Raw genomic sequence first — 25,679 nt, 5'->3', positions numbered from 1 at the left:
CTTCTGACCATAGACCAATACAGAAATCACATGACAACATGTTGGGTTTAGAACGTCCAGGGTCAGAACATGTTTAAATTTGTTTTTCGTGAAATTGATTGTCTGGGAGCAGAATCTGTAACGGTGGAGGTGTATAGTCCTCCAGAACTGGGACTGACCTGAATATGGTCTCCTTATCATTGAGTTCTCAAATATCTGGTGAGCCAACCCCCCACCCCTTTAAAATAGTGTGGCCCCTACACCCCCCTTTCCCCTACTGGACAGAATACTATGTAGCACTAGTATGTATTTACAAATTATTTGTACAGCTTGGAAAAGGCATTTCATTAAGTATATATTGAAATTAATACTAATTAGGTATTATAAAACGCTTCAAGGTCCAATTTATTGCAAATTAGCCGTTAATGTGGGAGTTAATTCGGTCGCAAGTTTGTCTAGGGCAGATTCAACAACTGGTCTTTACTCAATATCTTGAAGCAATGGGATTACGATTAAATCAGATACGAGTAGTACCTGCGTAGAATTTTAGGGTTTTTTTAACCATTTCCTTCTGGCGGTTGTGTAGATGAGGCGGTAGCGGTACATTTCTGGTCAGTCGGGCAGCCCGAGAACCTGCGTTGCAAGAGGAAATATAGTACGGTCAGGTGCTCTGTTCAACCGATCAATGAAGCCGACCGGAGAGACTTCCGGATAGAGCTTCTAGTCGCTCGGATGGTATAATATCGTGTGCGACAGGCTCTGTATCGACAAGATCCCTCAATAATAAAATAACATACAAAGAGTAGTAACTTCCTGTTACCCACTGCCAGTGTAGCCGGTCAGAGAAACCCTAGTCTCCGCCTTCGTCAGGTGGTACAATTCCTGGATAAATCTTTATCATTACATACTGTTTCTAAAATTTTTTGATCTGCAATCAAGCTTGATTTTTGTTCTCGTGGACTCTGGAATCAATCAAGTCAAAATGGATTCGCTGATTCATTCTCATTTGAGTTGCGTGGTCTCTATTCTTCAATTACTCTTATTCTGATACTCAACACATAATCTTACTTTGAATTTAATTGCTAGCATTGATCTGTCTTTCACGATCCTTTCAGCAAGACGTAGACGCTATTGATAATACTCTTTCATTGATCTGCTGTTACGACCTCCAAATGATTTGCAGCCTGAATGTGTCAATTAAACTTTCTTGGCATTTGTTCTCCCCAAACTATCGATTATATTTGAAGAGATTTCTATTTACACTTGAATATGAATATTGATCAGTTATGTTTGTTACTTACTTGTGAAGTCATCTGAAAAATATAAATATTATTTAGGTGTGTGGACTTCCTGGAGTGGAGAGAGGGAGCTGCTGATTTGACAGTTTCAGTCGTAAGATGGCATCAGGTGTTCCTGACATTCCTTGTCAAAGTACTTTTCATAACATAGATCTACTATCACATAAATATTATTTAGCCATGTGGACTCTCCCAAATGGTTACCGATTTGATAAATCAAGTCGCAGAGTGTTGTCGAGGGTTTCAGACGTTCTATGTCAGGCTACTTATCTTTACATAAGGTATGTGGTCTCTCTGAAGGGCTATATGAAGAGAGGGGCTAATTTGATTATCATGTCGTAAAGTGGCATCAGGTAGAGAGGGAGGCTGGTAAATGTCCAGTCGTACAGTGAGGCGAGATGTTCCAAACGCTCTTCGCCCAAGTTATTCCCTTGACAAAGATTTAAATACATCATACCAAATGTATATTATCAGTTATGTTGACTCTCTGAATGGAAGGCTGGTATTCGGGGCATTCCTTTCCTATGTACTTTCTTTATATACTTTTTAACGTGACGAATCGTCCTTTTTGTGCAGTGGCGGAGCCAAAGGGGGGGGAGGGCAGAGGGAAAACCACTCCACCCCCTCGTTGCCCTGAAGGCACGTTTTTTGGGCAAAAATCTTATAACTAGGTTAAAAATTCGGGCAACCTAAGGTATTTCGAGCCCCCCACCCCTCCCCCTTCGGACGTAAACCTGACTTCGCCACTGCCTTTGTGTTATGCCGTTGAAATGGTTTTGAAAAACTGATATTTAATCAAAGTATTTCTTTTATTTCAAAGTAAGATTCTGAAAATTGTCGAACATATGGTCAATATTTCGTGAGTGTTGTCAATTTAATTGTCGCACATAATTTATCATGTTTCACAAACCCAAAGAACAGACACATAAATAACCAACCCGACTGCGTCACTGGATCAATTTCTTTGAAATTCATATTCAGTAAACAAGCTTTGTTAATTCTCCTTTAGCCCATTCATATAGAACAGAATACATTACAAAGGTGGCTTGTGATCGATTTCGCATTTATTTCACGTAATAAATTAGTTAACATGCCAACTTTGCAACAATAATGACTGAAAAGGTACATATTGCATTAATCGTATATGATAATTGTCGTCTCGTGCGAGAAAGGAAACCGTTAATGCTGTATTTCTTGACAATCCTTACGTTCGGGTTCCAGGCTAGATTACCCATGTCAGCCCCAGATACAGCAGTTAAATTTCAATAGGATTAAATTTTTTCATGTGTTTTTTCGTCCCTTTTGTAATCTAACAAGTTTTCCACTCCAGTCGCGTTCTAATGATTTTACTTTAAGCAACCACAGTGTTGAGTTATTTTTCTCTACTTTGAGGTTGCCTATTCAATAATCTGTCATTATTACGAGAAACAACATTCAAAATTACATTCTTTGATTGGTAAAAATATCGTCATTAGAACGCGACTGTGGTAGAAATCTTGTAAGATTATCCTGGGGACGAAAAACATTATATAACGCACATATCACACATTTACGAATCACAAAATGTAGGGTTAATGATGTAAAAACATCTCAACCTTGAGGCAAAAAATAGTGGCTTTTTGGGATTTGATTAAGGGTTATATGAAGAAAACCCGTAAAGCCCGTTATAACTTCACAAGCCCACTCTTGAAACGGTCATAAGCATGACGTATATCATCTAATTTATTTATATTGGCGTTAAATTCACATGCACAGGAAGCACACCAGGCACGAATTTTCTGATATTATGCCGCTTGATCAGATCAGGACTAAAAACAATCTGGAAACGGCCATATTCCGTCTTCATTAGCCCACATGGTGCAGAAAAGTACCATTTCATTTTGACACGGTCATAAGCATCGCGCATATCATCTAATTTATTTATATTGACGTTAAGCCAAACATGCCTGAATTGTTCTACTTAAGTCTTCGCCAGAACCAACTAGTCCACAGACAATAACAACTGGCAATCAAGGCCGATCTAATTGTTATGGTCGCAATTACGGAGGAAAAGAGCTTATAATATAATATCAATAAACGAATTAACTTCAAGTATGCAGGGCTTTTCAATTGTATTCTATTTACGTCAACTGAAGAAGCCGCTTCAGCCGTTTTACCTACTTGAAACTTTCCTTTGTTCGTCACTCTTATATTATCATTTTAAACCCATGCAGCGATCGATTTTTGAATTAAATTTAATTCGGCTTCTTAAGACATATTTAAGTACCTTAATATTTTTTCCCTGCAATTGTGCTGCAATGATCTGTTTCTAATGGTTACATATGAAGAATTAGAAGGAATTAAGTTAAAATGGAATCTAATATTTTTTATTTAACAGTTTTACATGTCTGACCAGCTTTCTAGTGACCATCGACGTCTATGTGCATAAGGGGTATTCTTATGGACAGTTTCACAGTGGCTCAACTAGATGAGAAGTGGCCTGTGGACTTTAGTAGGTTGAAGCTCTTTCCCCACAGAATCTGCATTCTGGGACGCCTCTATAAGTCAATTTAATGCGAGAGGCCCCCCCCCCCCTCCGGCCCCTTTACGGACTGGGGCTCGTGGGCATGGTTTAACCAGCCCCTATGTTAGTTGAGCCACTGCAGTGGCATCAGCCTACTCCCTTTCCTTCCATCTCTAGCATAGGGGAGCTTCAGCCAATTACCGTGTACTACTAATTTCGCTCGGTCCGAGGATTAAGACCAATTTTTGACTTTGCCGATCAAATGATGCCATTGATCCTAAGATCTTACTGTCTGGGCTACAGCCTACTGTGTGGTCAGTGTTTATCTTGTAATAAAGCCTGCTTAACCTCTGACCTCCATGCAATGTCCATTAATCATTCAATAAATTAGGAGCTCATCTCAATAATAAGGATATCCAATTATGGGTCTTATCAATCACAAAATCGGCCTTGGCGGAAAACGCGGCAATCAACAATGCGTCAACAACACTTGACTTTGTATGTCTTTTATAATTGTTATCCCTGAGACCTGATCCATAGCAGACTTTCTATCAAGACATCAAGACATTGCAGGCTGAGGAAAGGATAGGGCCAGAAAGAGCTGTAGAAATGGTTTAAGGGAGCACTTCGATCAACAAGATGGTCGCAGATGTAAGGTGTCATTCCGTTTTGAACGTAGAACACGAGCAACTGACGGCAAGTAATTAGTCGTAGATATATCAATATCGTTCAGGTTGAAACTGAGATATAAAGGCTTTCATACGATTTCTTTCATATGAGAATAAGAATATTGAACTCCATCGGCTCAATTTAAATCCACATAAACAAACAGATAATCTCTTGTTTTATGTATCGGATAAGGCAAGTTGAAAGACTGAAATTTATATCCCTACAGAAGCTCAAATCCACTTAAATCATAGTATTTCCACCATGTTGGCAGGCAGATCTTAACCAGTTCATTCCAAGTCAATCCAAGTTCATGAAAGTGTCGCAAATCATTTTGACAGGTTCTTATCAATTATGCATGGAATTTTACGATCGACCTCGAACATCAAATTACATCATTTATTCTACTGCTATTTTAGTTAAAGGGAGGAAGGAGGGGGGGGGGGAGCGGGAGGGGGGGTATGTCCATGTCAGTGATGCATTTCGAAACAGCTTCGAATGAACAGGAAAAAAAGAACGGCGTTTGCCCATGCTACAGGCTATGTCCGTCAAAAGCCATTTTCAAATTGAAGAAAGAAGTGAAGGTGTATGCCACTGTAGCAACAGGTTTTCCCTTGATGCACAATTGATACGTTTTTTTCTACATAAATAATTTTTGATCGGAATATGGCTGTACAAATAATTTAAAGCCAATTAAAGCAGGCAATTTTTGACTAATCATATTTTAGTCTCAGAAACTGGAATTTTTTAGCTGAGCTAATCAGTAATAGTGTTCACCGCTCACCGTCGAAATTTGTGCCTTTAAATCCATGTGTGTCCAGAATTATCTGCGTTTAAATGTTAAAATGACGACTCGTCAATTTAAGATACTCTGTGATATATAGGAAAGACATATAGAGAAATAGTGAAGAAAATTCCGAGTTTCAGATACTTTCGAAGGAATTATGTGATTCTATTACATGTACTTCTGAAGACTATTTAATATATTCAAGACTAAAATCAACCCCTAAATGGCTCACCTGTCCCTTTAATGCACATGACGGATTTAAGAGGAATATTTAACTGAAATAACAAAAAAATTCAGACGTCATCAGGGCTGTTGCAGATACTAGTAGCATCTTGTTGGCACCAGAGACGCATTAAGCTCGAATTTTTCATTCAACTAAAACACATCATGAATTGTTGATTGGCACCGAAAGCTTCATCAACATAAAAAAATAAACCACATTCCAAAATTACATTCACAGATGAGTGCCTTTCATGCAAGTTACCATTATTTAGTTTCGTGAATTTTGCCGAGTTTTTTCTATCGATTTTTAAGACTGAAATTAGTTTACTTGCTGTCGTTTTTGTTTAAAATGTCTCCCAGAGCAACATGTTTTGACATAAAGTATTTCAGCCTGACAACTAATTACTATATATTATGTAGCACATCTTAATCACAATACCATTCGGCAATTATCGGCTGTTTCCGTAAAACCATCTATATCGGTCATGAAAGGAAGATTTCGTTGTGTGTTAATGGTGTGAGCACACGATCAAGCTTGATATATTTGATATTATAAATTCTGTCGGCAACGCCATAATCTTGTCGTGGAAGCTCGGGCAAACGCGAGGTTTTATTCAAGATTGGAGACGACGATAGAAATCGGCGACCACGACTGTTCGTGTGCCCACAGCTTTATTTGGCGAAAATCTTTTTTGTTCTGCAATTTTCAATGGTTATTCATTGGATATTAGTTATATTGCGATCTGAATATAGTCCATAGCTTTAAAACTTTCGGGGCATAAACCTGGCACTTAGTTATGCAATCAATGGTATATTGTGACTATCGGTCAAGTCATCACGAGACTATCTGGACATTATGGTAAATTTGAATAATGCTGGCCAATCATTACCGTGATATACCATTTTTCACACTACGTCATCGTCATACTTTCCTCTTACTTTCGTCGCAGTTTTGTCAGTTAATCCAAATTTGACGATTATTTTACACGAATTGGGTATCAGCTCAGCTTCTTTTGTCCATGGCGATGTCTTTTCTGTACAACATGGCGTGTATAGAGTGCAGCGGTTTTGGACGGCTCAATATATGCAAATAGAAATATTGTTGTGAGACATTTCACGACATCGTGTACAAGGCAGACCGCTTTGAGATTTGGTTGATGTCTGCTTTTGATCATTTGATGCTGGGTCACGTGTTTTCGGACGGGCAACCCAGGGCACTAAGACAATCTCATTCTTTTCGTCATTCCTTTGGTCGACCCCCGCCAAACTTTGCTTTGAGACGCCAAATATACCGTCAGCAATTTTAAGTCCGACCTTCGTCCAAAATTACTATCAGAACTTGGGTCTCCCTCCATATCATAGGCCAAATATAGATCGAGTAGAAGCATCAAAGGCAAGATGTTCCTGGCTAAAATTTCATTATCGTAAGAAAACTATAGGGATCTGTTACTTTTCGATGCGTTGGAAACTGTACATAGCTTTATTTGCTTGACATCTTGGAACAAATGGTGGTCGTGGGTTTTGTTTTCGACCCACATCTTACAGTCTAGTGACATTGAATACGCCATTATTCCTCTTTACAGTCGACCCAGCAGTAAATGGGTACGGATAATCCAGGAAAGATCAATCAAGAGATTTACCAACCAGTAAAAAAGGATTCTCGCTGTCATTGTAAAAATTGCTGTTTTTTGTTTCTTTCTTTACATGTATCGATAGATGAACTTATAGAGAAACCTTCATGATGACGCCCACACAATGTCACTATGATCAATATGTCAGGAAACACTCCATCCTGTAAAGATGTCTTTCAAGACAGATGGTAACTGTAAGTGACATTGGAAAAGCACGGTGCATATTTCAACATATCTTGAATGTCCAACTTCACTTAATTGGACATGATCAGACATATATCGTAGTGTCATTAGATACCATTTTATTAAGATGCATTCTTTAAAAAGCTCCCCGTAACTCTTCTCAGAAGTCGGAATGTATGTATTACCCCGAAATCCACTTAATTGGACATGATCAGACATATATCGTAGTGTCATTAGATACCATTTTATTAAGATGCATTCTTTAAAAAGCTCCCCGTAACTCTTCTCAGAAGTCGTAATGTAATGTATTACCCTGAAATCCACTTAATTGGACATTTTCAGACATATATCGTAGTGTCATTAGGTACCAGTTTAAAGAGATATGCTCGTTTATATTGACTTAGACAGTTAGTACTTATTTATGACCTATAACACTTTTCATAAGTCTGAATGTATGTACCTCTTCACTGCACTGTGATGAGATCAGACATACATCGTAATATCATTTGGGCAATTTCTTTGCAAATCATATCTATTTGGTTCATAATTAAAAATGATTCTCCAGATATTATCTACTGGTTTTAAAACCGTGTGGTAACTGATAGAAATAAATGAAGATAAATACTTCTCATTTCATCATTTTGAGTGATGAAATCAACGAAGCCGTTTGGTTTCTTTTTATATACAAGGAAATTAAACTTGTGAGAAAGACACTTAAGTGGCATTCGATGTCTGACGAAAGTCGTCTGATCGACACAATGTATTGCCCGAGTATTTTGTTACATTCCAGAGGATTTGTCAAAGATGTTACCGATTCAATTTCCCTTACGCCAAACTATATTTGGATTCCTTTACATTTCCATCTTTTCAGATTTCATCGAAAGCTATTGCTATAATTTACCGAACTTGGGTCAATATCCGTCAGGAAGAGTAATTGATTGCCGAACTTTGGGGTCATATAAACCTCTTCAGGTTGATTCAGCTAATGAATTTACGTTCTATAAACAAATATGTTTGTCAATTGGTTTCGCCTCCAGAACCATTAATAGTTCACTACGAAGAATATGTCCAATAAGAAAAGGCAGCGATAAATTTAGTCTAAGTGTAAGTGTGCCGTTATTGCTATCGTAATGCCCGGCTTTCAAATCAGAACGACATTAATTATCGACGGTTGGCTTGTTGATTCTAAATGGCTCAACTTGGCTTAAATACTATGTTAACAGAACATTTTGTTCATTTGATTCTGTGATTGTTAACAGTTATGGACTAATTGGCTTTATATGGAATCAGGTTCGTATTGATCTATTCAATTAAGGCAATTCTTGTGTATTATTCTCCATTAAAAGGATTGTAAAGAGGTTTTCTAAATTTTTTACTTGAATGAAATGAATTGTTAAAAGGGAGTTTTTAAGGCTCTATGGATGGAGTTTTACGTCCTACTTTTCTGCATCTAATTGAGCTAATGAAGACGGGAAACGCCTTACACTGTGAAATGAGGGAAATTTTACTACCGGAATAAGCCTACTCTTTTTCGATTTCCAGCTGTCGATGGATCTTTAACGTGCACAACCTGTAGCACTCGGTACCTGGGTCTATGGTCCCATCCAAAGCACTCGGCACTTCTTGAATAACAAAGAATATAACGTTTCAACACATTTCACAAGTGTCATCAAATGAAAAATTGTATCGTTTTTTCGCGCCATTTTAATTTTTACGGTGACGTCTGTGTTTCATGCAATTAAACTGAGCGTGTTTTGTCGTTACTATCGCAAAGGTTATTAGCATCTCTTGTGATAGTGACGCTATCAGTGTCATAGTCCCCGGCAGATAAAAAGTTCGAAAACCTCTTTACAATCACTTCAATGCACTCGTGTATTTGTGACTTCGGGCTAATTCCGAAATGCCAATTGTTGATGTATTACAAAGCTACTTGATAAAATATAATTTCCTTGGATTCTAATTTTTTGTAGAGAAACTTGACACAATTTGAACAATTGTTATGACAAAAAACAACATATAATTCTTAAATTCTTGATTAATTTACATTATGAAATATTGGAGGAAAAGTGTGCAATTGTATTTAAAATCAAAACTTGATATATGTCTTACTTTGAAAGCAATTTCAGCGAAAAAACTAAGGCAATTGTGTTCTGTTAAAAATATTACATATGTTTTTTGCATTTGCGTATTTATCAGAATAGCCTTTTGGTATAACATAATTTTCTTCATTTTGAATGGAATTTCTGAAACTTCCGGCGTTTTTTGGACATAAAATGATATATATGTCCAATGTTCAAATATGACAAACATGACTTCCGTGACTACGAATTTTTAACCATTAAGCGGGAACTTAATATGACATTTTGCCAATTCTGACGAGTCTTCTTTTTAACTTTCAAAAACGGATAATACACACATGGATTTGAAGACTCAAATTTCGACGGTGGGCTGTGAACACTATTACTGATTGGCTTAGCTAAAAAAAATCCGTTTTTTTTAAACTAAAGTATGATTGGTCACAAAAATCGCACCTGTCCCTTTAATAAATAGGGAAATATATAGGTGAGGGTCAAAATAAGGTTATATTAACAGACACTGAAAGTCATTTTTTTCTTTATCTGATGCCCTATTCTGGAAAACTTAACTTAAGGTGATTGTTGTGTTGCAGACATCTGATAAGTCGATCACTAAAATTGATTTTAAATTTTGTTATATAATCCAATCAGATCACCGTATTTCTTAAAATCCGGTTCAACCAGTCTCTATGGTAATGGAGCCACTGGTACGTGTCAGTTTATTTTTTATGTTCGATTTATGAGGGCGGCAAACATGATGGAATTTAGTATATTTTTTATTAAAGTGATACTACATCTTAGAATGAACATACAATTTAAGTTCTCAAAATGGTCAATATGAGTATATATTCATCACTGAACTTACCTGGTGTTAATCTTGATATTAAGCGTTTTTCAATAGTAAATTGCATATCTATGGATACTTACTAAGTTTTTTGGATTTATCGGATTATATAAGGATCCTGTTATGTTATTTATGACACCTAGTATATCTACTAACTCTTACTCGCCAAGTTTAAAATTTTTAAATTTTATGACGTTCCAAGACGTAGTATCACTTTAAGGCGGTAGATAGGATCGAACTTAGTTACGTTGAAGAGAACAAGTACCGTTTCAAAAAGTCATTTTTTTTTTATTTCATGTCAAATATAGTTGATGAATGTCTTTCTGTCAGACGAAGAACAGTCGTTTTGTCATTTTTATTGACAGACCATAAAAGTAGGACGTACATATCTTTCTATTAGGGGGAACATTAATGAATGCAGGATGAAGGCTTCACCATAAAAATGGATTTGAAGTCATTTTTTTTATCGTGATGTAGTCATACAAGTCACGTCTTTTTCACTTTTATGTTGAGTGTTGTAATGCGATTTAAGCACTAAGCACTTCCGCGGGCTTCAAACAAATCTCGGTATGGTTCTTACAGCCATATTGAATTACTACCTCGACTTCAAATTTGAATTCTAAGAGGAAGAATTCCTTTAAGCAATTTTCATTTTCAAAAACGTCCTAATATTTCCTTTGGTTTCTGAATTGGTTACATCAACCCAATAATAAGAAGACAGCTTAAACGCGTTTTAGTGGTAGGCTCGTTTATACTACGTGAATCGTACAGTAATATTGTTACACCTACCTGAAAGCGTAACGAACTTAAAAGCTTACGTAATCATATTGTGTCAAAACTTTCAGATGCGTTTCTCTAGACTGTGGTTTATGTTTTTCACAAATATTAGCAAAAGTTTGTTTTTGTTTTCTTTTTTTTTTTTTTTTTGGCCAACGAAAAAAAAAAACAGAATGCCCCTTTAAATGGATGAACTTTGACCCTTGACTGAAGATAATTGCATGAAGTATGGTTAATTGGATTTTACGATATTTCCTTCTTGTATCTATAATAACAAATAGTTTTAGAAGAATATAATCGCTCTTTGATAGATACTAATTTCTCTTTGCAATTTTAAGCTTGGCTAATTTTTCTTAAAAGCTTTTTGACACTTTAACTATTTCGAGTGAATTTGTAATTGTTGGTTTTTAAATTTACGATTTGACAAAGAGCAGATATTTTTGTAACAATTTATGAAATTTGAAAGAAAATCATCTCGGCATCACGCCCGTAGCCACAGGGGGAGCCGGTGGGGAGTGGATGGATTGCTCCCTTGAAAAATCCTGACAACCGACCAATTCATTACTGCAACTAACCACCATACACCATTGCCTCTCTGGTTATATTTCTTGCCTCTCTGGTTATATTACTTGCCTCTCTGGTTATATTACTTGCCTCTCTGGTTATATTTCTTGCCTCTCTGGTTATATTACTTGCCGCTCTGGTTATATTACTTGCCTCTCTGGTTATATTACTTGCCTCTCTGGTTATATTACTTGCCTCTCTGGTTATATTACTTGCCTCTCTGGTTATATTACTTGCCGCTCTGGTTATATTTCTTACCGCTCTGGTTATATTACTTGCCTCTCTGGTTATATTACTTGCCTCTCTGGTTATATTACTTGCCTCTCTGGTTATATTACTTGCCTCTCTGGTTATATTACTTGCCTCTCTGGTTATATTACTTGCCTCTCTGGTTATATTACTTGCCGCTCTGGTTATATTACTTGCCGCTCTGGTTATATTACTTGCCTCTCTGGTTATATTACTTGCCTCTCTGGTTATATTACTTGCCTCTCTGGTTATATTTCTTGCCGCTCTGAAGAATCAAGTCTGGCTACGGGCCTGCTCGGCTCATATCTTAAATTCCAAAGGGACTATACTTCTGAATATATCACTGCGCTCTGTGACTATTGTATTGGGCGTCACTGAAAGGTGATATGGAAAATTCTTTCTTTGCATGCATAATGTATATTTTGATGTGCCTTTCTATTGTAATTAAGTATAATGATGATTTCAGATATCTGAATATTTTCAATTTTAATATATTATTTAAAGATGGGTTCCCTTATTTTTATGAAATTTCTAATCTTATATGAATAGAAAGTAGAGGTGTTCTAATGACTTGGAATAATACCAGTTTGTCCATAATTAATTCATAATTAGTTTAATTAGAAGAGATTTACCAGAAGAATTCCAATGAGTGACCGATCAAGAAAGGTCAAAAAGTATTTTTTTGTTTATCCAGACTGTACATACATAGACATAAGATTGGTAAAAACTCTTAATTATATGCAATAAGAACATAATGATATGATTAAGAATACATGATAATTCATTAGAAACATCAATTAATCAAATAGTTTGCTTAATTTGACACTAACGGATAAGGAAACCCATCTTTAAAGTAATAATGTGAATATTATATTGTCTGAATTCGAATTTAAATTGAAAATCGATATCAGTTACATAATTAAATTCGAAACGTGATACATACTAATCCTGTTGTTTCCTAATGATACATTCTCTATTGCTGAAAGAGGTTTTGTAAAACGTTCATGTGTGTTGGGGACAATTTTCAGTCAGACGTCTGTGGTTCGTGCAATTTCACACAAAAAATAAGTGTTTGATGACCTCACTGATCGCAAAGTAAGTCTGTATATCACTTAAGGCCCCTTGTTATAAGTAACGTCATCAAACACTGAGTTACTTCGTATTAACTTACCAAGTAGCAGAGAAGTAGGACGTAAAACTCCATTTCATTTCTATATTCTTTTTCATTTCAGGAAATTATGGAATCCGAGCTGAATCTGAGTACAATTCTTTGTAATAACAGTTTTGGATCATATCCTTGCAATGATACCTTGGTTGAAATGGAGGAAACGAAAGTCCCGCTCTACGTTGTGGTGCCCGTCTTATCCTTATTTTGTGTTGTGGGTACGATCGGGAACGCAACCTCTTTTTATATTTATTTTAAGCGTCGCGATAAGTCGACGTCGGTGATTTTTATTCTTGCCTTGGCCGGAACGGACTTCCTTACCTGCTTGGTTATAATACCATATACGATCACTTTTGAATTATTGGGATATAATTTAGTGTACGACGTTCTGTGCAAACTCTATTTGTTCTTAATCACGTCGAATATTCCGTTCTCGGCGTATATCATGACGGCCATTGCGTTCGACCGCTACTTTTGCATTTGTCACCCGTTTTTTCACGCATTCACCGTGCGACGAGCCAAAATTATTGTGTGGTGCCTTGCGTGTTTAGCTTGTACATTTGGAGTGTTAACTTCTCTGCAGTATGGGATGTATTATCCTACAGACGTAATAGTGGATTCGAATGGAACAATCGTAGACGCTGTTCTCCTCAGCAGGAACATGACGGACAACGCGACGGCGATAGATCCGGCACCAGAAGTCGCTAACGTCACAACTGTGCTTGAATTTTCACAAATCTGTTTCCGGAGCTCCTTGATTATTGGAGGCGATGCTTTTAATTTGTATTATCAGCGAATTTATACGGCATCGTTTATCGTCGCTTTTGTCATCGTAGTAGTCCTCTACTGTATGATATATCGCTCTATTCTGATGCGTCGCGCCAAAAAAGCCAAACGCAAGAAGAAAAACAACTATACTAGTGTTGCAGTCACTGACTGTGGCACTCCAGCTACGGTCACAACTACCACAACTACGTTAAATGGAAATTCTGCTACGAAACCGTTACAGCCCAAACAAAAGAGTAAGAGACCCAGTACGGTTAAGGACACAACCCTGTACGCCAACATCAAAACAGCGCTTATGTTGTTCGTTGTTACTATTGTGTTCGTTATAGCTTTTCTCCCCGCGTTTTTAATGACATTGGACTTGATTCCTTTCAACATGATTGTGTTCTATATGTATTTTTCTTACAACGTGGCCAATCCGATTATTTACGCGTTCATGAATCAAACTTTTAGAGAAGACTTGAAAAATATTACTAAAGTGTGTAAATAACTATGTAACTTGTGTTATTTAATAGAATTATGTATTATGAATTTAATGTTATTAAAAAAATCAAATTCGTAATCGTAATTGTGTCTATGAATTACCAATCGTCATAGTATAAAAACAAATCGTTATACATTGCACTGTGATGTTATTAAACTAACAAAGTTGTAATGGTAATTGCTTTGTAAAGTTTCACGTAGGACGTCAACCGTATTTGATTCATAACAAAATTCGCAATGGTAATTGTCTACGTACAGTTTCCCTCATTAAACACTGTATGGCGTTGTCCATCTTCAGTTACACAATTCTAGACAATGATAGCATCAATTTGCACCATTCAAATTTTAAATCAGACGTCTGTGGTTCCTGTAATTCTACTAAAACTAAGTGTTTTATGACGTTACCCCTGCAAAGGTCTTATATGATACGTCATAAAACACTTAATTTTAGTGGAATTGCAGGAACCAAAGAGGACTGATTGAGATTTGGAATGGTGCAAATTGATGCTATCAGTTTCCCCGATACACATAAAAAATTTAGAAAACCTTTTAACAATCCGTTTAGATAGCATTTATTACAAAAGATGGTGTCAACCTCTTATAGAATCATTTAAACTAAAAACACAAAATATGTTCAAAAAATACTTTTAATGTTTTTTAAACGTAATGATAATAAAAGTCTATCAGCTACAAAAATATATAAATTTAAAAAAATAAATAATAATCATGGGTCTAAAAGGAATTGGACATAACAATTTCGAAATTAAATATAATATCTTTAATATTTTTTAATATGTTTAAAGGCGCAGTCTGAACTCATAAATTTGTTAAAAGGTTTACGTAAATATTTTAACGTTGCTTTGTTTTTTGGAAGCTGTAAGAAAACTACTGTACAGATTTAAGAAAACTAATCACCTAATTGTAGAGAAATACGTCTCTTACTTATTCTGAAGATTTCATTATTCTGAAGATTTCATCAAAACAAAACCAAACTGCTTACGTAACAAATAAAACAAATTCAGTTTGATCACGTGGATACAAAGATATATAATACAACGGTTTTGATAATAAAAATTGTGCATACTGCCTCTTTAAAACTATTGATTGGAATTTAAATCAGGCCAAACAAAACTAAAGCGAATTAATGCATCGTAGGTGGAAAGTTAATATTTTTTTTAATTAGTGATCGTGAAGGTTATTTACAAAGATAAGTAACGAAGACAATTTTGAAGGTCATGTTAATAAATAAGTGGCGTCAACGTTTGGGGAGGGGGGTTGGGTGAATTTCACCTCCAGTTGTACCCCCACTGTATTTTTGACCATTTTGAAGATAGATTTTTATACGTCTGTGCTTAGAATTCAATTGATAACTTCATTTTTTCGACAATTCGACAATAGAACCCTCTCTAACGAGTTCTATGAGAGACTTTGACGCGTACACAGAGTTGCTACATTTTGAATTCAGCCTCTGCAGTTGTCTCCCCATTGAATCAGTCTGCCCCCTAATTGTACCCCCAGTTTCAGAAGGCTGGCACCGCCACTGTAATTAATCCAACAGCAGTAAATGTATTTGAGAGGATAGTTTCATTTGTTCAGTATTCTATGAACTGCTTTGTTCGTTAGAAACGAATGCAATCAAATAACAAACTGCCGTTATAGTTCCTAAATGATGTCAAGGTATAAGACGCAGTTCGTAATAACTTGACATGGTGTGGATGGGTAACCCACTGAACTCTTTTAATTCTACTCAAGATTCATACGTAAACGGGTGAGTCTTTTGGGACACTATTGAAATGTGACCTCATTTTCTAAGCTGATTACAGTTCAAATGACAGGAAAAGTAGTCCAGTGCAGTCAAGTCGATTAAATAAGCCAGTTCGGACGATATGTGGGCATGCGCAACATGCTAATACTGTCTCAGGATAAACATCGCCCATTTACTATGGCAGTTTATGGTAAAGGATCCCATACAAAGGGTTTACTATAGTTACAATCGTCAAACTCGTAGTATACATCGTCAACTGAGCAAACTTGATTTTGACATCGTTGATAAATGGACATTTGTCAATTTAGCAAATCCTTTATTAAATATGTTTCCATTGCTGGCCTAAAACTGCCATGTTAAATCGACGTGGTTTATCCCGAGAAGAAAGTAGGGAATGTGCCTGTTGCACATGCGCATGTATTGTTTAGAACTAGCTGATTGTAACAATAGTCACTGTTATAATATGATCAACCGGATAATGATGCAACGAGTTGAGTCTACTGCACCTGATTTGGCTAATGCCGACTGGTCGTGCAATGTGCAATGAAGGCAATTTTCTAAACCGTTTCCACTTCTTGGCAGGTAGGAAGGAAGTGACTTGGAAAATGTGTCTGGTGGTTCGGAAATAAAAATAACCCAGGTCCCGTGTGCTGCCAAGACTGTTCGTGTGCCCGCAACCTTAATAGAAAATCTTAATTCAGGACACTAGAATAGGAAAGATGATCTTTTATTTAGATATAAGTCGGTTAACAATTTGACTCGAAGATCAAAGCGTTAATAGCCACTTAAATGTTAACAAACTATCATGTACTCCTTTGGGAATAAATCACTCATTCTTAAAACATTCTATGCATATTTGACAAGTCTAGTATTCTGTCTCACTCTGTCCTCAAGGGACTTAATCAATATTGCTTTCTCATGCAAGGTAATGATAATAATAATGATAATGATAATAATAATGATAATAATAATGATAATAATAATGACACACTTTTAATAAATTACAACATTTCAATGTGTAAAATCATATATATACTCACGTATATGTTTTTGAGATGGAATAATAACACAATATTTCGATGTGTAAATTGTTAAATTATATACACAATGTGCATGTGTTTGAGAGAGATAACACAACATTTCGATGTGTAAATTTATATACACTCGAATAATAACACAATTGTGCAAGTTGTCAAATTATATAATACAAACTACATGTGTAGGAAATGAACAGACAACATAGCATTTCGATATGTAAATTTATATACAATCGTACATGTGTTTGAGTTGGAATAATAACACAATATTTCGATAAGCACATTGTTAAATTATATACACAAAGAACATGTGTTTGGGATGAACAAATAACACAATATGTCAATGTGCAAGTTGTTAAAATGAACAGATAACATAACATTTCGATCGATGTGTAAATTTATATACACTCGTATATGTGTTTGAGTTGGAATAATAACACAATATTTCGATGTGCAAATTGTTAAATTATATACACACATTACTTATATATACGCAGGTAAATGTGCACAGAGATGCAGATGTTTGTTGCTGTCATCAAGTACATAACCACAAGATGTACAGACTACCATAGTTTACTACCAAAGTGAAACGATATTTTCCAATGCGACACGAGTGCTTCACTGAATGTATACAACGGAAGTTTTTTGTCGTTTTTGACATCTCTAAAATGGTGGATTGCTTTCTGTGAAGAAACCTGCTTCATTTGTTGTTAGACAAAAACATTTTTTTCAAGCTATTCATTTATTAACGTAGGTAGATTTTGAATATGCTTCAATTCATGACTTCTAAAATAAATTTCAGAATTGATTTCCCTGAGGGTTTTTTTCCGAAAATTTAACATATGTGAGTTCAACGGTGATAAACAACTAATTTTCAGAGGTCGTCGATCGTAAAGAAGCACTTCATGTTGACAATACTTGTTGTACATCATTCTGTTTATCAACTATCGAACCATCCTTGAAATGAAGTGGAGTTTTACGTCCTCTTCCCAAAGCACCTGATTGGACTAAGGAGATTGGGCACTGGCATACGATGCGCAATAAGGAGAGCGGCATTAGCTTCGGGTTCATACCTTAGCTATAACCAGTTGCGCATGGTTACAAATACATGTAATGGAATTGGTAAGAATTTCAAACTTGGGATCGTCACCCGTGTGGGTGATTAAAATCAAGAAACAGACTGGAAAAAACATCCTACTGGTTAAAATGGAATACAGGTGGGTGGCTGATCTCGTCCATTGAACCCTTAATGGTATGTTGCCCCACTTCCTTAAGCTCGACACACACCAGCAATTTCTTCCACATTGTAAAGTGATCTATTAATTGATTGAGGTCGAATCTGGTTGGCTCGCCCAATTTGTACTACAGCAGACTATCATCTGTCGCTGCCAAACTTTCAAATAAAAGGGTTGTAAAAAGATTGTCTAAACCCTTCATGTATAATGGGAACACTGATAGTTTTAGTAGAATTGCAAGAATCACTGATGTCTGATTGAAAATTGAAATGTTACAAATTGATGCTATAAATTCCCGATACACATAAAAAGTTTAGAAAACCTGGTTTCGCTTGCCAGTTTTATCTGTCGACGTGAACAACAATGAAACTTGTGTTTGTTTAGGCTTTGATCCAAATAAAAAAAGCCAACTATATCTCAGTTTCATTTAGTAAGATTAGAATGATTTCGCCTTCTCAAATTTGAATCTTTAAACTTAGGCCCTCGCCCTCAGCGAGAACATCGCTCTGATTGAACTTTCATAATGTTTTCTCGAGATAAATATAGTTTAAAATGACAGATGCACCATTGGGCGAGGGGGGAGGTATGATTTTAGTCTTGAATACCTATATTTCTATAGATGTCTTTTTTATATATCTTCTTTTAAACTTTCAAACGCTGGTAATTGTGGACACACATTGATTTGAAGGCTCAAATTTCGAACACTATTACTCATTGGTTTAGCTTTAAAAAAATTCCGTTTCTGAGACTAAGGCATGTTAGGTCGAAAACAATGGTGCACCTGGGTGAGGATGATCACGCCGCTCTGATGGAACATTAATACCGTTTACTTTGACTAAAGGAGGTTTTTTTTCGTATTGTAATCTATATCAAACACGACATTTGCGCTTGTTATTGGATTTTTGAAGTCGTTTCTCTTCCTGTATTTTTATCAAATTATAGATTAATCCGATTAAAAAAACCGCTCTAGTTTCATTTGGTAAAGAAATGAATAACAGAAATGTCACGATGCCCTTTGGATGATGGATTTGATCTCGATTGGNCGGCGGCTTAGTTTTGATACATGGATTTGATCTCAAAATAGATGATCTTTTGCTGTAGGTGGAAGAAGGAGGCGTTTGTTCAGGGAACAAAAATTGCAATGCCCTTGGCCTTACTCTTATGAGTAGGCGATTGGGTGCTTGGGTACAGCTCAGCGAGTAAGACTAGTGGTTATGGGTTGGATTTCAGCATTTTCCACTGATATAGGTTGAAGACACGGTGTGTTCAAGGTTAGGGTAACACTGCTTATGTAAAGGCGATTGGGTGCTTTGGTAGCTCAGCGAGTAAGAATCTGTAGCCTTGTTGTCATGAGCTCGATTTCGGTATTTTCAACTGATGTAGGGGTGTTCAGGGTAATAGTAACACTGCTTATGTAAAGGCAATTGGGCGCTGGAGTAGCTCAGATCTCTCGTCAGTTGAAAATGAGCAAGCTAATGCCGCTGTCCTGGCAAAATTTCCCTCATTGTACCCTGAATGGCGTTGCTAGTCTTCATTAGCCCGCATGGTGCAGAAAAGTAGGACGTAAGGCTCCATTCATTTCATTTTCATTTTCATTTAAAAACTCATTCAGGTTGCGTTAATAAATTTGAAATGACTTATTATCTTTCAGAATCACATTATTTGAAAAATCTTCTCTTCAGAATAACAAATTGTTTTTCAGCTTCTCAGACGCGATTAACGACCCGAGAAAGCCCCGGGTGTCTTTTATTCCACTATAAATGTATAAATGATATTGGACTAAGATGACAGGTATTTCCTCTCGGTTTCAAGGTATGTTTCTGCTAAATTTATGGTTGTTAAGTTCCTCAGGCTGTTCCTCCTTGCAATTCATTTCCGCATTCCACACTGCATGGGGTCTAACGCTACAGTGATGCAGGTCGGGGAGGCTGACATAAAAAAAAGCGTCAAGAAATTCAGATTGGACAATAAACCCGAGAGCCCATATGCTACAGGCTGTACACTTTATTTAAGATAGTACATGTAGTCTAATGCTGTTGACCATTATTTTCCACATTGCACACTGTACGGAGCTTACAATCGTTTACAATTTAGGGTAGATGCTATGTTGGGTTCTCTGGGTACAAATTGATAAAGAGGTCTGATCCAGCTGTCGTGTCATTTCAATCATTGCCTTTCCTGCAATTTCCCGCTTTTTTATTCCCGCTCTTTTTAAAGGATGTGCTGCCGTCCACGTCAACATTTAGGAGACGTCGAACCTTGGCTTTCCGAAATCGCAAGCAATCTTCGGCTTTCAATGATCTTTCAATTTCATTTTATAATTTGAATATCTGATGCACTTCAGTAATATTAAATCGTCTAGGCTCCTTCCTTTAATGGTATATCTGTACGCGGGAAAAAAATCAATAAGGCGGTAAATGGGGCAATAAATCTTGATCAAAAAACAAAGTTATAATCTAAATGAGAAGGCATTATCAGCGTTTGATTGATATATTTTCTACGGGGCATTATACAATGAATGAATCGAGGAACAAAACATATCATTACGTAATAATAACAGAAAAAAAGGCTTGAAATCGCTGGTAAATAATACCATTATTCATCGTCTAATCTCCTTAATTCATAATCAGTTGGGGAAATCAGACATATAGCTGTCGAAATACCATTCAATTTGGTATAATTGGCCCACTAACGTACGTACAATGAGGGGCTGGGGTCGGCAAATAGACGTAGGTGCAAAAGTGGGTCGCTCTGGATTAGGCACAGGTGTACGCAATTTAGGCCTAATGGAATACCTCTTTGGCCAAAAATGCAAACATGCATAGGTTCATTAATGAACCGCCATGCCTTAATATAAATCCGAAAAGAGGCGATTATATTGATGACCCATGGCTCAGGGTAATGAAGTAACAGGAGTACCTACAATAATGAACAATCGTGACCAAAGTTGAAATTGGCATAACCTTTTGTACAAAGCTTTGCCAATAATGAGTTCAATCAGACATTACGACAATGATATTCTACCCAGTTTCACAATTTAGTCCTTCTTCGTACAATTCTGTATGTATAATAATCGATACAATAATGAACATTGGCCAAGGAAAGAACCGAAAACAGTCGTATGTAAAAAAACATAAACCATCTGTAATCGACGCAATCCGTAAACAGAATGGAAGTTCAATTTGTCCGCACAAAAATCGGTCAACCTCGTCTTTGCATCGAGAATCACACACTGTATCGAAAACAGTCGTATGCAAAAAAAAAATAAATAAACCATCTGTATTCGGCACAATCTGTAAACAGAATGGAAGTTCAATTTGTCCGCACAAAATTTGGCCAACCTCGTCATTGCATCGATTATCACGCACCGTATCGAAAACAGTCGTATGCAAAAAAAAAAAATAATAAATAAGCCATCTGTATTCGGCACAATCTGTAAACAGAATGGAAGTTCTATTTGTCCGCACAAAAATTCGCCAACCTCGTCATAGCATCGATTATCACGCATCGTATCTGTACGTCGTCTTTTTGCAGTTTTTAAACAGGGAAACCATTTTATACATTACAACCCGAATCTGGCATATTTGCTAACAGACATTAAGTGGAATAATTCTTACGATCATTCACTATATGAGTAGGTGTCTTAAAACAACACACGTTAATAACAGAATATTTGTTCAGTTCTCAGTGTTTAAAAAAATGACTCGCTACTTGCGAATTACCATGATATTTGCTTAGACAACAAACATGAAATATTATCATAATGAAGATGTCATAAGATTAGCCATAGTGATGTACGCCTACAGAATGAGGGCATTCAGTTACTGGTGAGTGACTATACAGAGCCATGTTCAGCCCATTGGCCAACATTGCAGGAACCACAGACATCTGATTAAAACTTAGAATAGTGTAAATTGATGCTATCAGTGATATCAATACACATAAAAAAATTGGAACACATCTTTACAATCCTTTTAATGAAAAAACAAAACGAACGCGGGACTGGAAGACTCTCCGAAAAGGAGATCAAAACGCACGTAGGTGAACTCAAAACTTAATGAAATCAGTGACTTTTTCTAAAATTTGTAATGTAGCATGACATAAGTATGATTTGCTTACGGATTTATTGAAAGTCAAGCAATTAATATACTGTACGCTGTGAAATTAAGTAGAATTCCTTTCAAAATCAATAGCGAAATGGGAAAATTATGATCGCCAATGGTCGTAAACTAATTTGATAACCGTTCCAGCAGACTTCTAGACTGTAAAGAACTCGAAAAATCACTTTGCTACGAGACATAAACTAGATCTTTTTAATACTTAAAAATCAATCTTGGACCCGTTCGTAATTTATATAATTTCAGTAAAATATCTATCGCGACGTATAATTCCTCTTTATTTAAAGTTTTGTTTTTGGTCCGTTCGTAATGTATAAATTGTATATAAGACGTCTATAAGACTATACATTTTCAATTCATTAAAATGTGTTTGTTTTTTGGTTTTGTCTTTGACCTTTCGAAACATAACGTCTAATTTCATTTAATGTTTTTGTTTTTTTGGTTTTGTGTTAGACCTTTGGAAAAATAACCTCTCATTTCATTTCAATGTTTTTGTTTTGTTTTGTGTTGGGTCTTTCGAAACATAACGTCTAATTTCATTTCAATGTTTTTATTTTGGTTTTGTGTTAGACCTTTGGAAAAATAACCTCTCATTTCATTTCAATGTTTTTGTTTTGTTTTGTGTTGGGTCTTTCGAAACATAACGTCTAATTTCATTTCAATGTTTTTATTTTGGTTTTGTGTTGGACCTTTCGAAAAATAACGACTCATTTCATATAATGTTTTTGTTTTGTTTTGTGTTGGACCCTTCGAAATATAACGTTTCATTTCATTTCAATGTTTTTGTTTTTTGGTTTTGTGTTGGACCTTTCGAAACATAACAGTGGCGGCGCAATCCCTTATAGACTGGGTATACAGACAGAAGGCAGACTGACACAATGCTGAGGCTGAATTCAAAACGTAGCAACTCTGCGGATACGTCTTGTCGCAAACCTCTCATAGCGAGTCTGAAATGGTTTTCTCATTAAATTTTCGAAAAATTGAATTGATCTGGTGCATTCTGGCGAAAAAACATATGAAAATAATAGTGGGGGTACAATTGAGGGTGCAAACCTTTCTATATATGGTTGCGTCACTACTAAATACATTGCATTTGATTATAAAAGTTTTTGTAGATCAACGTAGTTCCAAGTAAATTAAGAGATATATTCCTGGTTTTACTTGATTTAGAATTGATCTTCGATCCACTTAAAAATACTCTTACATTGAAGTGGATTGGAAACGAATTGATTTTCTTTTTAAAACGACACTTAAAGATCTTGTTTGAAAAGAATGGACTTCCTTATTCGTTTACCCTAATTCTTATCACCCTGTCATTATTTGGGTGAGATTGAAATGTGAAGACATGAAGTATGCAATGGGGTTAAATATTTATATTTATTTATAGTGTAGGCTCTTGTGTGAAAAGAATGACTTTCTTGTCGTTTACCTTAATTCTTATCGCCTTGTCATTAAATAGGTAAAATAGATTGACATGGTTCACTTTTACTCTCAATGAAGAATTCCAACGCCACGCAGTGGGCAATGACGAGATTTTTGTCAGACAACAGATAAAATCTGCAAATTTGGGTATTTACAACCTACTTCTGATTGCCTTGCAAATCTTTCAGTCCGACGTCTGTGGTTCCTGCAATTCTACTAAAACTTAGGGCCGTATGCTGCGCTCGAACTTAACGCTAAGTCAGACTTTGAAAAGTTTCGCCTGAGCTCGACTTTGTAACTATTTCATTTCGGTATGCACGGCTTCAACTAAAACTTATCTTTGCTAAGTTTAACTTCTTCTGTGTATGTACGGAAAACCAACGATAACTCAAAGAATTATAATCTAATTTCTAATATATTTGTTAATAGAAGAAGTGATTGATACATATTTTAACTAAAATTTTGATCGGACACTTACGGACAGCAAGAATTTGGCAAGTTTCTCATGTGCTTTTCCGCGGGGTTTGCCATAAATACGCATCAGGGTCATTACAAATTATAATTTGATTGATTATTCAAGATTTCAGATAATTTGTCGTTGCCTCAGAAAAACCAAGAGGAATACATCTCAACTTACTGTAATTGAACAGAAATTCCTTATCGATGTAGTGGATGAGTTTAAGGGTGTATTGGAGTCGAAACAAAATGATATTCGGCCCATACAAAGGAAGGAAAAGGCGTGGAAAGAAATAGAGGCGAATTTTTGTTCCATGCCCACTTTCTTTAAACGAGATCACAAGCAGTTAAAGAAATGCTGGAATAATTTAAAAATGAAGGCAAAAAAGTCTGAAGCGATGAAAAAAAGAGAGAAAGAAAACTGGTGGTGGTATACTGGAGACAATGGATTCTAGTAACTCAAATCAGAAGATGTGTGCTATGATACCGGCACAAATGCACCCTCTGCAGAATGACTTTGATAACGATATGGATTTCCATCAAGTTAGCTTCACTTTGGCTCAACCGACGTCAGGTTAGTTAAAGGGATACAGTCCTCTGATTATACATAATTTGAACTTCTTAAATCCGCAAATCCATTTTCAATAAAAAGTAGATATTAATATGTCACTTCGATTTTGACAAGTGCTATGGAAATTTCGAAAGAAGATAAATTACGAGACTGATTCCACGTTTCGAAATGAGTTGCATATGAATGATTCGAACTGTTACGTAGCACCTTACTTTAAACAACCCCTTTTGCATTGGTACTGAATTTTTCATAAATATATGATTATATTTTACGTAGCTAATTTAATTTTCATTTCTATATTCAACACAGGTTCTCCCGTATTTACGCGATCCACATCAGCTTTAGCCACTGTTACCAGTGGAACATCGTGTCCAGATACAAATACAGTTCCAACACAGAAATCATCACGTGTTCCATGTGTATAGCCAACTGTTCCAATTATCCCTGAAAACTGCGTAATGTAAAAACCTCGTATTTTTTTTTATTTCATTTTCATCTGGAAACGTAATTACCTCAGGTCTATGAATAGCTATAGCCCTTGATACCAATTTCACTATTCGGGAGACACTGGATTGATGAACGCCCATTATGTCCCTCACGTTTATTTGGAAAAAGCCACTAGCATACCAACGAAGACATACCAATAACTGTAGTAATGGTGGGATATGTACAGTTTGGTCACATCGATGATTGAAATCATTTCAAAAATATTCAGAACGCCATCCTTTGAAAATCTGAAGCGTTTCGTAAATTCACACTCGTCTAGATCTTCCATTGGATTTGAGCGGTCTTTAAATCTCCTCTCCTCATGGTAAATATCTATAATTTGGTGTAATTTGTTGAAATAATCTTCCATTGTCTCA

At 36.1% G+C, this 25,679-nt stretch overlaps 2 protein-coding genes across 2 annotated transcripts; both read left to right on the top strand.

Moving 5' to 3' along the window:
• Window positions 1-7,255: 7,255 nt before the first annotated feature.
• Window positions 7,256-14,219, top strand: LOTGIDRAFT_160264 (hypothetical protein; the record flags this gene model as incomplete). Its single annotated transcript, XM_009055318.1, has 3 exons — window positions 7,256-7,280; window positions 8,141-8,373; window positions 13,011-14,219. The coding sequence occupies 3 exons, from the start codon at window positions 7,256-7,258 to the stop codon at window positions 14,217-14,219; spliced, it is 1,467 nt and encodes a 488-aa protein (XP_009053566.1).
• Window positions 14,220-24,430: 10,211 nt separating this feature from the next.
• Window positions 24,431-24,700, top strand: LOTGIDRAFT_116718 (hypothetical protein; the record flags this gene model as incomplete). Its single annotated transcript, XM_009055317.1, has 1 exon — window positions 24,431-24,700. A coding segment is annotated over one exon (270 nt), but the record flags the coding sequence as incomplete, so codon positions are not given.
• Window positions 24,701-25,679: the final 979 nt, after the last annotated feature.

This window comes from Lottia gigantea (assembly GCF_000327385.1).
Source record: "Lottia gigantea unplaced genomic scaffold LOTGIsca_24, whole genome shotgun sequence".
Taxonomy (NCBI): Eukaryota; Metazoa; Mollusca; class Gastropoda; family Lottiidae; genus Lottia; species Lottia gigantea.
Note: the sequence above shows the minus strand (reverse complement) of the source record. Positions and strands in the feature narration are given on the sequence as shown.